Source organism: Xiphophorus maculatus, chromosome 22, assembly GCF_002775205.1.
Source record: "Xiphophorus maculatus strain JP 163 A chromosome 22, X_maculatus-5.0-male, whole genome shotgun sequence".
NCBI classification, from domain to species: Eukaryota; Metazoa; Chordata; class Actinopteri; order Cyprinodontiformes; family Poeciliidae; genus Xiphophorus; species Xiphophorus maculatus.
In genome coordinates this window covers 18575559-18591405 of record NC_036464.1, presented here as the reverse complement: position 1 = coordinate 18591405, position 15847 = coordinate 18575559, and the positions used below count along the sequence as shown (strand labels likewise).

Below are 15847 nucleotides of genomic sequence, written 5' to 3'. Positions count from 1 at the left end.
CAAGCCAAGGGAATGTCCAGCCATCAGGCCATTTAGGAAGGAAAGGGAGATGAATATCTTTTGGTGGAAAATGTGTGCGCAGTAAGAAAATGTCCTTATTTACAGACTAGAGCTGGAAGCTCATTCAGCAAAGAAGAGGCCATTAGTCTTAAAGCAAAAATAATATATACATAAAAAATAGATTACAGTTAAATTGACATAGGAACAGAGAAAGCAATGTTCATATAACGTTCAATGTAATATGATGACAATGAATGTTATATTTGTAAGAAAAAGAAGGGAGTGAAAACACAATCCCACGTGAAAAGGTATGGAGGTGACGGGATTATAATGTTTTTGTTGTTGTTCTTGTTTGCCAGAGGGACTGGTTCAGTTTCCAAAATATATGGCCTCATGAGGAAGGAGGCCATTGCTACAGTATGTGACAAAACTGTAGCAATGTCACAAAACATAAGTAAGGAAGTAAAAGCATGGGTCTGCCAAATGGAAGATTAGTCCAGATTAGTTACAAAATGGCTTAATGACAATAATGTCAGTGTTGTGGAGAGGTTATCGCAAAGCCCTGATGTTAGTTTCAAAGAAAATATGTGGGTGGAGCTGAAAAGGAAGGCAGCCTACAAACCTGACTCATCTACACTACATTTAAAAAAAAAAAAAAGTTTGTCATTGCATATCAAAACATTTATGGACACAAAAAAGAGAGGAGAAACAGCCATATTGCGAAATCTTAGCATTTTTATTTATTTAATTTTTTTTTTTTTATTTTTAGGTTGAATTTTTTTTTAAAGATGTCTGAAACATTTGTGGTGGCATCATTTGCTGCTATAGCATCTAAAAGACCTTGAATAACCAAAGTGCTAGAATAGTTACATTTTCAATGGCTTCACTCTGTTAGTAAGAATTGTACATCAAAAAGTCTGCTCAGGTGAAAACACTTATCAAACAAAATTGACAAAAAAAAAAAAAAAAGATTTTCGAACCGTATCAAAGGATCTTCTTTATCCCCTGATTGACATAGCAGTAGAAGGGGATGTAATTTTACACCATACCTGACTTCTTCTAAACACCCCCGTGCCCCAAAAAAGGAAAATAAAAAACAGGTCACATTGTTTTTTTTTATCCATGTCCACAGCATAGACATCAGCATACTGAGGCTTCGCATCAGTAGAACACCACACTTTAGAACTACATGGGTATCTAATGAAAACCAATACAAAGATGGCTCCTAATATAAAATAAAATCCTCTCAGTGAGCTAGTGAGAACATTTCTATTTCACACTGCATATACAGTCTCTCAAGTCTAAAGAGATCACACAGTTTCAGAGTTAAACACAATTTATTTTATGTTTAAATTATTGTTTGGATCCATCCAGTGTTTTGTCATACATTATGCTATGTAGAGCTACAATCAAATAAATCCTTTATGTGTCCTTAATGTGTTTTAAACCAAGGAGATATTTCACCTCCCACCCACCCATGATTATATGTCCAGAAAAATAATAATAATTAAAAAAAAAGCCCCAATGCTTCTTCTTTAACACCACACCAGATGTTAGAAAACCAAATCGACACTCAGCTAAAAATGATTACAGTCTAACAGTGTACAGGGACTCCAATACCTTATCGCCAATACACAAAGAACGAGTTGAATATTACAGCGAACCAGCCTACAAGCATTTACATTCAGGTCACCTTGTCCTCTAAGCGGAAGCCGGCCCTCTCTCGGTTTTTCAACACAGACAGACGAGACATCACATTCTCAACAAGCTATATATGTGTTGTTTGTTTTTTTTTTTCATCCCAACCCCCAGCATTAAAAACACGTCAATGGCATCCTTTGCCAGTCCAAAATATAAAACTGGTGACAAGTTTCAGGGCTTCAGGTGTACAGAGATAAAGGGTTTTGTCACTTAAATACAGTGTTTGCAAACTTGTAAAAATTGTACCTAAAATAAGGTGAACAGCATGCATGAAAATATGAGTTACTCTGAAAGGCTGCTTCTTTTCTTTTTCTTTTTTGCAGGATTAGATCAGTTCCCAGGATGGGAACAGAAAGTTTCTGGAAATCCTCCCACCCCTTTGTCTCTATTAAAATCAAACCAGCTTTTTTGTGTGTACAAACATTAAACCTGCTCTAATAATTAAATATACAAGAACTTGTGAAGTTACAGTCAGATCTTTGAAAGTGGAACTGCTTCTGTAGATTATGAAAGCACTTGAAAAGATCCATCTCCTCAGTGCACTCTTATTACTAACTCGCCCTTTATTTCAGAAGTATACACATAGTCATTTTCTATACAGAAAAAAAGCTCTTTTGTTAGTTTAAGTTTTAAAAAGGAGCAAAAACAAACAAAAAAAAATCCCCAAAGAATTTACATCCTGACAGTAATGAATCAAGAAAAAACTATAAGGCGAGTGTTGTAGTCGGGTCAGAAGTGTTTGTAGGTTATTTTTGTGGTTCCATATCCGCTTTATTCTTTCCTTGAGCATTTGTGCCATCTTTGGTCACAGTTCTGCCTTTGCAGTCTTTTTTATTATTATAATAATTATTTCCACAGCAAATGATGCTCCTCAAGAAGGTTCTCGCACCACCAGTGGATCCACGGCACAGACTGTTTCACACAAAACAGGAAGCAGAATCACTGTCTACTGGTCCACCGCAGCCCCCCCCCCCCAAAAAAAAAAAATAAAAAACAGAGAAAGAAACTTCCTGGTCCTCATGGTGACCAAAAGTGAGTTTTTCATGCTCATGCGTAAATCTGAGAAGGTGTGGCTCCTCTTACGGGATAAACATTTGTTTGATGCAGAAATTCTGCAGACTGGACCTTTATTTTAATCCCTCACAATGGATGGAGCTCCCAAAATGGTTTGAGCGCTTAATCCCAGGTAACATCTAACGTAGTTCCTGTAAGCCTGCAAGACAAAATATTTTGTGAAATGTTACAGCTGATATGACCATCTCAAATGCACAAATTTATTCAAGAAAAAATATTTACATACAATTACTAGAAGACACAAGGGTGCATCTTAGACTGTTTTATAACGCCGTCATGTTGCAGCCACAAACTTCTGGATATTTCATTGGGCTATTATGTAGTAAACCAACACAAAATTAACATTTTGTAATTTACATTACAAATTCCATTGCAAAATTCAGTATAGTTTGTTTTTTTAATGAGACAAAATGTGGAAAAAGATCAACTTCAGCAAGGCACTGCATGATATTTAATTGGAAGGTGCATGGAGAGGTTCTGCTGCTCACTTGATATAATTATAAAGCGGTAAATCTTGACACGTAGTTGCTACCATGACCCTTGTTACTATAGAAACTGTCTTTCTGATTTCACAGCAGCGCCATTCTGCTTTGAAGTGAGATGTCCACAGATGGAATGATTCCCAGCAAACATAAGGGTGAGCAGCAACTGGGATTAACAGTCTGGCCGATGGGATAACAAACTCTTTTCGGATGCTACGAGGCTGTTCTGAGTTGGGGATTTGGTGGACAAAAACAGGCATGCAGGGGTATCAGCAACGCGATGCAATGCTGAGGTGTGTGCTATCAATAAGCCCTGTTTTCTTTGTAACTGGCTCCTATTCACGCTCACTTAGCAGGGCAGAAAAGTGGCAAGGGGATAAGCAGGCTCAGACCAGTCAGCCTTTTACACTGAGTACAGTGAAACACAGCAAGTACTGTATGTGATTAAATTAGCTTTCTTTCTTTTTCCAATCTCCCAAGGGCTGCTTAAAATGATAAATTACATATTCATGTTTGATGTGCAAAATTGTTTACATTTCTACGCATCATTTGATGGATCCAATTTTCTGTAGTGTGGTACAAGCCAAATAAAAGAGTTTAAAGGAAGATGAATGGAGCTGAATGCAGGGGCACACATCTGAATCAAATAGTGAAGTTACCACCTCATTCCCTTGAATAATGTGTTTTTGAAATCTAAAAGTCATATTACAGTGGATCTGGGTGACTACAGTTACAGTACAGCATGTTCAGCACACTTTAGAATGGCTAGTCAAAGTCCAGACTTAAAACTAACTGAGAATCACTGGCAAGAAATGAAAAGTGGTGATCACAGATTTTCTCCTACTGATCTGATGGAGCTATTTTACATAGTAGGATAGACAAAAATGTCAGTTTCCGGACATGCAAAGCAGATAGAGACGTACCTCAAAAGACGTGCATCTGCACCTATTTTACTAAAATAAAAGACTCAAGGGTGTGTATCATTTTCCTTCCACTTCAAAATTGTGCACTACTTTATGTTTTTCTAGCCCATAAAATCCTCGTTAAATGAGTTGAAGTTTGCGGTCGAAATGTGACTGAAGCTTACAAGGCACTGTAAGCGTGTAACTTCATCTAAAAATAATGTTTTGATAACGTTTTGTAATTGAACAGCTCAGCTGGTCTGCTCAGTATGTGGCTGATTGCCAAGCAGCTTCATTGGGATGGAAACCTACTATGCATATCTACTGTTTGACAAGAAACCACTAAAGCCTCAACTTCTGCTAAAGAAAATACAATTCAATTAAATAGACATCTGATGTTTTTCACAACATGCATCCTAACCAGTGATAACAATATTAATGCAAAGTTAGTCTATTTTAGTGCCATCATAAACTTAGTGCAAATTGATGTCCAATTTGCACTAGAAACAAAGATTAAGTAACTGCTTATTTTTGTTTCCTGTTACTACATGCCGAACTATTTGCAGTAAAATATGAAAGGGAAAGGATTACATAATAGAGGCATAAGTTGGATATGTTATGAGATTATACAAGTTTGTAAAAAAAAAAAAACAAAAAGCATTTATTGGTAGACTGTATTTTAATGTACCTGCTAAACCAAACCCATCCCTACTAGAGATGCTTTTTGTCCCCCGATCGTCTGCATTTCCTCGCTCCATCCCCAGGCTGAAAAACACAAACACACAGAAATTTCTTTAATTAAAATGTCTCTGACCCTTTAACAGCATGCAACCTCAACATCAATGTGAAACCTCAGACTAGATAGACAAACACCACACACAACAGCACACGAAGGCCTCAACCCAAATGGTTTGGTTTTATGGTGCTTTCATCCAAAGCAAGGGTTAGTTATAGCTGTGTTATAGAAAATAAACAATTATGACCACACCACACCAGCTACGTACCTGGAAGGAAAAACAACATATTATGAGCAGGGTTAGAAACAACAAAGTCACAGCACTCATATCATTATTAACTGGTTAGTCTAGAAAAAATAGCAAAAACACACACAGTGAGGAGAGAAGTGGTTCGCATTGTCTGTTGTAGTCATATACAGCATGCAAGGCTGCATATCAAATAATAGCATTTTATTCCCATGAGTTGAAATAATGAGGACAGTAATATTAATGCAATTAACAAGAATGACCCTGCAGAACTGAAGAACAACCTGATAAAACAGAACTGATTCCTGTTTACCTTAAAGCTGCACACAAACAGACCTGAGCACCTGTATTTTTAGAAATCTTTTTATTAACTTGTAATTCCAACAAGTTCGGGAAAATTTTTTTAAAACAATTTTTAATTCTTAGACTTTTTCTCACACAAAAAGGGACTTTTTTGTCACAACTTCAAAAACACTGCCATATATGGATGATCATTTCAATTTTGTGCACCATCTTTAAACCTGTGATTCTACATGGCATGCTACCAGAAAAAGGAAAAATAGACCTTACTAATGAAAAAATCCTTTTAGCCACTTAAAGTCAATTAAATGTGCGCCTTAATTGTGTTAAAAGCTGTTTGTGCACAGTGCAGCTTTAAGCCAACCTTTTAATCAGGAGTTAGATTCCCCCAGAATATGACCTCAGCAATCCATACACCCATGTAGATTAACCCTTCAGGAAGAATAATTAAAGGGTTATCTTTGTGCCAACCTCTGACCCATAATCCTGCTGAGTGGGACTGTGGTGGAGGTCACTGTGCCACCTGTCACCTCCTTGGTTTTCTGGAGTGGGAGTTGAGACTCGCCGAATTACCTTCCTGATCACCTGCTCAAGGCAGAAAGGCAATGGGATAAATAATCGGCTGTTTCCCGTTTCCTTCTGAAAAGAAAAACAGACTCTCTCTCCTGATGTAGAGAGATAAATGATACGGCCGAATGAATGTTGTACATTACTTTTCTACTGATGAGGTTACCATCGTGGTCCATGTAGTGCTCCTCTGTCACAGACTCGCCTGGGATGTTTTTTGCTTCTTCTCCCTGTAAGTGTTTGCGGTTAGCAAATAATTCTATTTCAGCTCCTACTACAAAAAGAAGTGAAATAATCCATCACCAACACCACACTAGAAGAAAACCTCAGAAAACAAGAATGCCCCGAGTTAGTCCTCAGTCATAAACTGCCATTAATACAACCAATGACACATGTACTCAAATGTTTCTGCTTTAAAAACACAGACATACAAACATGGAGAAAACCTATCGGGATAGAGACCAAAGCTACAGAGCGCACACCAGAATGAGGAGGTGAACTACAAACTAAACCAAACCAAAGCCCACCGAGCCTGTACTCCAGGCTTTCAGGGTACCTTTATAATGAGACGCCGCCTGTAGATTCTGGTGGTTACAGTCTGTTCTTCCTCTGAACCAGAATCTACACTAACCTGATGTGGATGAATGGGTTAAAAGATTACACAACAAATACACAAATTTGTCATTTGAAACATTTTGTTGAATTCCTCACTGAGCTCTTACTGGGTTCTGTATTGAACAAGAAAACCGAGTACAAAGGAGCATATCAAGTTATGAATTATTTCAGTAATTCTCAAACTCATAAATAGTTCCATTACACCCAGGGCAGTATATTTCAAGCATTTATTTATTTATTAGCTTCCAGCTATCCATCACATATTATCCAATGGACATCTGACAAGTCTGATATTTGTGTAGTCCATAACAACCCTGTACTATAACATTTATGGATGAAAATCACATTTTGCTGGTTTTATGTTGTATTTTATTTATCTTAGAAACCTAATTTTAATTAGCTGAAAGCCACAACCAACTTCCATCAGGTGAAGAATTTTTTTTATTACAATCCTTCTGCATGATTAGTAAAACAAATATTATTTACTGTAACATCACCTGCACTTTTTTCTCCGACACTGGCGTCCCGTCTTTTCTGCCGTTAGAGGAGTCTGATGAGGCGTCCTGAGGTGAGTGCTTTGAGTTATCACCATTAGGTCTGGACCTCCCTGATTCAGCTCTAGATGAGGAGGTGATAGACTCACTAGAGTTTTCCTGACTGTTGGGTAAAAAATAAAAACAAACAAAATTTTCATTTAAAAAAGTCAGTGGGTATTTATTTTCTCCTTTTAGGTCATATTTAAGGTGTCATTCTGTTGGGTTACACTTGTACCTTTCCTGCTTGTCGAGTAAGTCTGAGCTGACACTGCGGCCTGGAGTTGGCGGCTCAACATTGACACTGGATGAGTTGCTGTGCCATCCTGAAAGTGAACATATGTTTTTTTCTGCATGTTCAACCTCTTCTAGTCTCTCCTGATTCCTGGATTGAGTCACCTTTTCGTCCTCCTCCTCCTTCTCCTCTGAGCCTTTTTTATTCACCTCCTTCAACAGAGATCCTAATGCCTCCTCTGGAATTTCTCTGCCTCTCTGCTTCTCATTTTTCTCATTGGATCCAGACTCATAGGGCTGCAGTTGCTCAAGCGCTTCAACCCAAGCTTGAGGGGAAAGGTCAGACAAAGTCTGGCGTTCTGTTGCCCCTTCTAATGTGTCACAGATGTCTTGTCCATCTTTAGACTGCAGTTCTGACTTAGGATCTTCCATTTTTTCCTTCACTTGTACTCTTTTCCCAACATCCAGTGATTGACCAACAGCCTCTTTGACCATTTTATCTATTAGACTAACATGCTCCATTAAGATATTGCATTCATCTTCAGCCTTCTCCTCCTCACATGCTGCTGTTCTACTCCCATCTCGAACGTCATCGTATTGCTCATTAACATAATCTTTATCCTGCTCTGTGGACCACTTCGGTTTCAGCAAAATTATCCCTTCCTCCACCAACTGAGACCTGTCTTTTGCAACCATCTCACACTTTCTTTCCACATTTTTAATCAATTCCTGTTCTACCAACTTCTCTACTAATCCATTCCTCTCTACCAACTGCGCCGTAACAATCTCAACCACTTTCTCAATTTCTTCTTTCACTTCCACTTGACCGCCTGTCTGACCTATATCTTGTTGTGCTGCATCTGAGGTGTTTCCCAACCGCATACCTGTACATGATCTATCAGGGGACAATGGGGTTATCGATGACATGGATGACAGCGAAGGCGAAGAGGTAGAGAACGCCATGTCGATGTCCAATTCGCACATTGTTGGAAAGGACTGGGATCTGGGCTTGAGGGTGGGCTCCATCTCTTGAAAAGGTCTGTCCTCCTCTTCACTCAAAAGCAGCTGGTCGTTCAAAGCAATGTGGGGCTTTCTGACCTTAGGAGGAAGGGGGTCGGGAAAATCAAAGGTTGGGGCAGGCAGGGCAAGCTCATAAGGCCTGGGGGGACTCTTAGGTGGGCTGTCTGGTTCTTTACTACAAGGATCAACAACTGGACTCCAATCTGTGAACTGAGGCTGATTGCAAGAGTTTTCTGGTTTGGGGTAATGGAGATGCTGATGCTGGGCAAGGGAAGGGTTGGGGGTGACAGGGAGTTCAGGCTCCAGGAAGTGGAGGGTGTTCTGCAGAGTGGCAGGGGACTGCAGCTCGGCTAGAATGCTCTGATAATCTGTAGGCGACAGGATGACAAATGTACAGACACCGAAAGAAGCATGCCACAACAGAACACGACACAAGCAGACACAGACAAAAACACAAAACCCAATCCAAAAACCATCTGACGTGGACAATGACATAGAGAATCAAGTGCCAAGCAAGTATCCAACCAAACACTAGCCGAGATGTAATATGGTATAAAATTACAGAATGGCAAATCAATGTAAAAAATACATTCAGTAATAAAAGTGTAAATGTTATCAGTTAAACATCACAAATGTTATTTTATAAACTATTTCTTGCAAAGTATGTGTGTGTAAAGTATTTACTCCATTGGTTCTCAAACTTTTCATAACAAGTACCACCTCATTAAATACCAAGTTGTTTTAAGTATCATCAATAGGACTGACAATTTAAAACGGTGTCATAACAGGACTTTGATCAATTTTTTTTGTCTTAGGCAAACTGGCACAATGGGACTGTCCAAATAGTTAAGGGATGTGGTTCAATAATGAATGTTTGTATAGTTAATTGTGCATTTTTCACCCCACCACATTTCAATGTCCAATGTCTGAATAGAATATGACAGCCATTCATAATAGTGATAGCTGCAGTATAAAAACAAAACTGGGTTGTTTTTTTTTGGACTGGTATTTTTATTTTTTCCTTTAGGATAACATTTTTCTGCAGTGATTGAAACAACAAAATGCAGAGAAATAAATTGTCATTAGCTTCTATTGCTAATAATTGTTAGCCTGGTCACTTTGCGTACGAATTAGCAAACCCTATTTGTCTTCTAATTTATTTGCATAGAGGTCAGTGTTTGAAAGAATGTAATGCAGAGAAATGCATGCTTATTAGCACATATTTTGAAGAGATGTTAGCATGGTCACTTAGCATTTAAATTAGGAAACCCCTACTGATATGCAACATGATTTGCTAAGTGATCAGGTTACTAATCAGCAGAATTCACTGGATACCAATCTAGGAACAGAAATATTGTTAACTGAGATTCAGTGCCTTTCCCAGAGCAGAGTTCCAACAATAGAGGTAAATATAACGCAGCATAAGTATTGAACAGGCACTTGGTCTCGATTCACTCCGTTGCTTAAGTTAGCATGTTCATTTTCACCCTGCAAAAATTGGAACGTTCTCTTTGTTCTGGAAAATCTGATGTTCTGAGCTCCCAGTGAAAAAAACGGTGCCTCTAACATCATTATTCTCTCTAGGAATGTCAAGCCTCACTAAGAGGTTGTGTATCTCATATAGCTGCCTCATATGTAGAATATACTGAAACATGCCTCTATTACTTATTTATTAGCACTTCTGATGGTTTAACATAGCAGTGTGAAATATCAATGTGTAAACTGTTTGAACACATTAGATAGAGTACAATACATTGGTATCAGATTATATTGCTGATAATAGTTACCAAAAAAAACCAACTAAATTTCATGTGATAGAGCACTTTGGAAACAACAGAAGCTGACAAAAGTGCTGAACAAGTCAACAAAGCAATCCAACATTGAAATGAGAAGTCACAATTGCAACCAGAATGCTCTTAACTCAGGTGTTATAAGACATATAAGACAAATCTAATTCTGCATAGTTAATATCAGAATTTGTAATTAGCATCTATGAAAGCAGGTCCTTTATCACAAGTGATTCTTGGGCTAGAGTTTGAGAACCATGGATTTGCTCAATAAAAACAGAAAAAAATATGTATATCTTAAAAAAGTATCACAAATATAGAGTGGCAAAGTCTCTGATTTTCAGACTGTTACAGTTTCAGAGATTTAAGATGATAAAGCTGCACCCTAAGGTTACATGAATCATAGCGTGGGTAGTGGTAAGTGTAAGATCACATTATTTGCCAGGGTGTTGTGTTACATGCTCACATGACACAGATGACAGATGAGAGATGTGAGGAAGGAAGGATTGGACAGAGGGAAAGGGGGATCAACCCTGAGCGAGCTAAATAAAAAGTTCCGTTTTAGAAGGATCTGAGCGGGTTCGAGCGGGTGGCGGGTTGACCGAGGTCAAACATTTGCACTGGCAAACAGGACAAGGAGAGAGGGAGCGCAAAGGAGGAGAAGAAGGGGAAGGGCTGGGGCAACGGGACCCTGAGGGAGAAATCGGAGGAAGGGTGCATACGGAGAGAGGGGAGGAAGGCCGGGACGAGGAGTACGGTTGGGCAACTAGAGACTCTTTGCTCGCAGAGTCACTGGCAGAAGGTGCTAGGGTGGTAATGGGGTGAGATGGGTTGGTGTCATGAGAAGAAAATATGGAGGTAGGGGTTGTAGGACTGGGGTCTGGTTTAAAGGAAGATGTGGTTTGAGAGGACAAGTCAGAAGACCATTCAGATAACGTGAGGGAGGCTGTGTTTGCTTGTAAAGCGACAGGGCAGGATGTGTTAGGAGTGGGGGAGGCTGGAACTGATGTGGGAGAAATTGGGATGGATAAGACTGAAAAGCCTGATGGGAAAAAAGGTGCAGGGGACAAAGGTAAAGGTGAGGTGATCAGGGGGATTGGAGAGGAAACTTGGGGCAAGAAGGAAAATTCGCATGGATCAGAAGAGGGCCACTGAGGAACGGGACGCAAGGAATGAGAGTGGGGGCAGTTAGACTGTGCTAGCTCCAGCGGTGTAGGAGGCGCCAAGTCTTTGAGCGAAATGGACGACTCATAACTCGGAGAGCGGCGTGGTGATAAAGGACGGAAGGTAGCTGCCGCAGAAGGTGTGAGGGGAGTGGGTGGAGGAGTTGGTGTCGGTGTAGGGAAATATGGACTCTGTGTCTGCAGGATATAAGCTGTTTCAGTGCCTCTAGGAGTTAAGGGTATAATGACACACACTACGAAGAAATAAAATAGCAGACGACATACAGGGCAAAACAAAAAAGGAATTGAAGAAAGAGAAGGAGAGGGGGACACAAAGTGCTGTGAAATAATGATTGTGCAACAGAAAAGATGCATGATGTTGGATTCAGGAGCAGGCACATGTGGATGACTCTTAAATAGTTAAGAGCAGTTTTGTGCTGTTATCAGCGACTCGTAGTACTGCGGGGAGGTGACGGGAATGCAGGAGGAGGCAGTCTGGTTTCAAGGAGGAAGAATTTCTCTCATCTATGCAAAGAAGGCTCAGAGGAACTGGAGGATCACTAGGAGAAACTAAAAAACTGTGCCTTGTAAAAGTATTCCCCTTTAACTTTTTCACATGTTGGCATGTTGCAAACACAAACCTCCACACATTTTCTTTGATTTACCAAATTAAAGTTGTTCCTAGTTGTGAAGAGAAAGGCCAGTAATACGTGGTTTTTAACACTTTTCGCAAATGGAAGTGTTGGCTTAATTTACAGCTGTGAGTGTGCTGAAGTTATGTCTTAACCAGCATTCCATGAATTGTTTTTACCCCTTATTTTTCTTAGATAGAGAGCATCTGCAAATCTTGCCACAGGTGCTCAATTGGATTTAGGTCTAATCTTTGACTAAGCCATTCTAATACACACACACCCGCACGCATACATACAGTTTGATTAAAACTGCCCATTTCTAGTTCTGACTGTATGTTTAGGGTTGAGGTTGTGCCAAAAGGTGATGCTCAGCCAAAGTCATGAGTCTTTTGCCCCTTCTAACCATTTTATCTGAGGATTGCAATTTATTTAGCTCCATCCATCATCACATAAACTTTGACCAGCCTTGTTGTGCGTGCTGAAGAAAAGCATCCATAAGGCATGATGCTGCCACTGGCAGTTTTGGTCCCGTTTGACCAGAGCACAGTCTTCCACATGTTTGCTGTGTCCCACAGACCTTTTTTCTATCAGTAATGGCTTTCTTTTTGCTACTTTTCTGCATGAACCGGATCCATGGAGGTGATTCTTTGATATAAGCCATGGATCTCTGCACTTACTCTATGTTACTTCATTTAGGCTCCTAAAGGCAATTGGCTGCACTGAATTTTGTTCAGGAGAGTCAAGACTGAATTCAAATGCTCAGCACGCTCAAGATTTTTATTTTAAAAGAATTGCAAGTCATTTCTATTCCCCTTTCATTTCATAATTAGGCACAATTAGTGTTGGTCTATCACAATAAATCCCCATAAATATCATTGTGGTTGTAATGTGACAAATTGAGAAGTTTAACAGAAATGAATACTTCTGCAAGGCACAATGGAGGGAGAAAGGCAGACTCTATAAAGTTAATTTCTACAAAAATCAGCAACATCTAAAGCAGTTTAGAGTAAGCATGCATTTATAAAAGGGTTCTATCAGTAAAAATAATCATTTGGGACAACTGGATTCACCTTCTTCATCCTTATTGAACTGAACAAGAATATCTTAATTTAAATAAACAAATATCCTAGAATAAGTTGAAGAATCATTAAAAAAGTTTAAATATACATTTAAAAGTAAAGGATAATGTTAAGCTTTGTTTATTATAATTATTTCAATGGCAAATATGCTGTGTAAATGCAGAAATCAACAAAGCCTTTGGAAAACAGCGGGATCCAGTTGTCCAAAGTACAAATCTTAGTGTAATAATATCTACTTTAGATATTTGCATTTGTACAAAAGAAAAGGTAGCAGGGAGAGGTAAGAGGTCAGCTAGTAGAGCTAAACTTTACCATCAGCCTGATCCCGGAAAACAGCGTTATCATCGGCAAAACATCTCGTGCCTGAAATGTTACCATAGTCGAATATTGGGCCCTCCAGCAAAGTCACAATATCCATCCGATTGACTTTGGTCAGCACTTCAGATAAGGCATCCGCTGTGGAGAAAAAAAAAACAAGAGAAAAGAAACCACAACTCTTTTTTTAATGACTTAAACGAAAACCATAATATATTCGTAAAAAATAAACGTCAGCAAAAGTAAACCACTTAGTAATTTGTATGTTCAGTTAAAGTATAATCTATACTACATTTTAGAGCCGATACAAAATGAGATAGAAAGGAGAACAGCAGGGAAATAGATAACTTTCTTTTAAATACAAGTATTTGTGGAAATGATAAATCAGTTTCCGATCCTAACTGTAGAAGATAGTAATCTTTTCATATATAAAAATAGACTTACTTGTGGCATTTTTCCCTTCACGACTGACCCATTTCTTAAGTAGCATGAAGCTCTGTGCTGTCAGAGAGTTAGGGTTCTCAAGTCTGATGTGGTTGATCTCGTCCACTGTGAAGTTCATCTCTCGAGCCAGCTCTGTGATTAGAGAAAGAGACTCTGACGTTAGCTGTGAAAATAAAATATTTAAAATGGATAAAATATCTGTTTTAAATTCATAGGTATTTTTGCCTCTTCCACATTTTGCATGCCTCCACTTGTCAAAGCAACACAAGAGTACTAACTTCCTACTAGGCTTCTATTATTTATTACGTGTGTTTAAGCAGTGTAGATGCTAGAAAAGCCACGTTAGTTTTAAAATGAGCCCCAAGTAACATGCCTCGAGGTCAACCAACAACTGAGTATATTGTAAATATTGCGATTTAGTTAAAAAGTGCATTGATTTAAAATAATGCAGTTGTCTGGCTTCAGATAACCTGAAGATGGCAGCAAAAATCATAGTTTGTGGGAACTTTAGGGGAACTAAGCAGAGGTGTGAATGTAACTGACCAAATTAAATTATTATGGAAAAGTTAATTTATTTCAGTGACTAGAAAAGGATAACATAATATTCTGTAAAGATGCATTACACACAAAGTGATACGTTTTAACTAAGAATTTATGTTAACGTAGTTGACTGTGGTTCAAAATGCAGCTTCTCTGGCAATCTGAATGTTACATATGAACAATTAAAAAGTATTTTTTTAATAAATTTATGTTACGTTATTACCAACACAATCACAAAAAAGACTACTGAGTTGACAGTTGTTCAGCAGACAGTCAATAACTCCTTCCATAAAGACGATAGGCCAGGAGAGGTCAGTGATAAAGAACACTGCTGTATACAGCAGTGTTCACACACTGCTGTATACAGAACATAAGCTGCAACTGTGGCATCCCTAATGGGAAGCCACTCCTGGACAATATTAAAAATATCTTACCTGAGCTAAGCATAAAAAATGGACAACACTGTTGATAAGATTTGTTTTTAATGTAATATTCCAAACTCCGGAGAAACAGAAATTTTAGTTTTCATTAGCTGTTCCTAATATTTATACAACAGAAACATCCATCCATCCATCCATTTTCTGTTCACCCTTGTCCCTAATGGGGTCGGGAGGGTTGCTGGTGCCCATCTCCAGCTACGTTCCGGGCGAGAGGCGGGGTACACCCTGGACAGGTCGCCAGTCTGTCGCAGGGCAACACAGAGACATACAGGACAAACAACCATTCACACACACACTCACACCTAGGGAGAATTTAGAGTCATGTTTTTGGACTGTGGGAGGAAGCCGGAGTACCCGGAGAGAACCCACGCATGCACAGGGAGAACATGCAAACTCCATGCAGAAAGACCCCGGCCGGGAATCGAACCCAGGACCTTCTTGCTGCAAGGCAACAGTGCTACCAACTGCGCCACTGTGCAGCCACAACAGAAACAAATGCTTCATTTATGTGTTTATATAATGAATCTGCATAGTAAAAGAGTTTCACTTTCTAAATTAAACTAGTAATATAAATGTACATTAAGTGATTTTAAAGTTCTATTTTAAATGTTTACAGCAAGTTTCTCACCTGTCCAGCTGAGCCCCAGGTGATCTGCAACGATAGCCATGCGCAAGTCTGTTCGCTCACAAGGACTTTGGGGACCTGAAGATGATAAAAGAATAACAATACATTACAATAATCCATATTCTTCCTGAGTTTTCACTAATGTGAGAGGAAAAACATGACATAATTTCCTTTTCTGGCCACTTGTTTTTCTTTATGCATAGATCTGTTATTATGACGTTTACAAAATTTAGAAAGTTTTAAAAAATGTGTTCAAACTACTTGACTAAAGCCAAGTGTTTGCCAAATTTACCAGCCATATTTATCACATCAACACATTCAAGCTCAAGATGGCAAGAAAAAGATATTTTCTACTAGACATTATGACTTAGATGTGTCAATAAGGTAAGTGGTGCTCTGTGACTGTTTGTG

The 15847-nt window shown here is 38.9% G+C and overlaps 1 protein-coding gene across 30 annotated transcripts in view; it reads right to left on the bottom strand.

Annotated features, from left to right (window-relative positions):
* Positions 1-717: 717 nt before the first annotated feature.
* Positions 718-15847, bottom strand: part of LOC102237123 (ankyrin-3-like) — a 132035-nt gene continuing 116905 nt past the window's right edge. For 21 of the 30 annotated variants that reach the window (XM_023327322.1, XM_023327323.1, XM_023327335.1 and 18 more), the window contains 10 exons: positions 15440-15514; positions 13832-13963; positions 13385-13528; positions 7396-8779; positions 7122-7281; positions 6566-6640; positions 6156-6239; positions 5921-6027; positions 4848-4924; positions 718-2914 (listed from right to left, as the gene is read on the bottom strand). In XM_023327322.1, coding sequence (XP_023183090.1) covers positions 2895-2914; positions 4848-4924; positions 5921-6027; positions 6156-6239; positions 6566-6640; positions 7122-7281; positions 7396-8779; positions 13385-13528; positions 13832-13963; positions 15440-15514 — 2258 coding nt within the window. In that variant the 3' untranslated portion in view covers positions 718-2894. Of the gene's footprint in view, positions 2915-4847; positions 4925-5913; positions 6028-6155; positions 6240-6565; positions 6641-7121; positions 7282-7395; positions 8780-13384; positions 13529-13831; positions 13964-15439; positions 15515-15847 lie in introns of all 30 variants that reach the window. The other 9 variants (XM_023327342.1, XM_023327343.1, XM_023327320.1 and 6 more) reach the window with 8 other exon arrangements.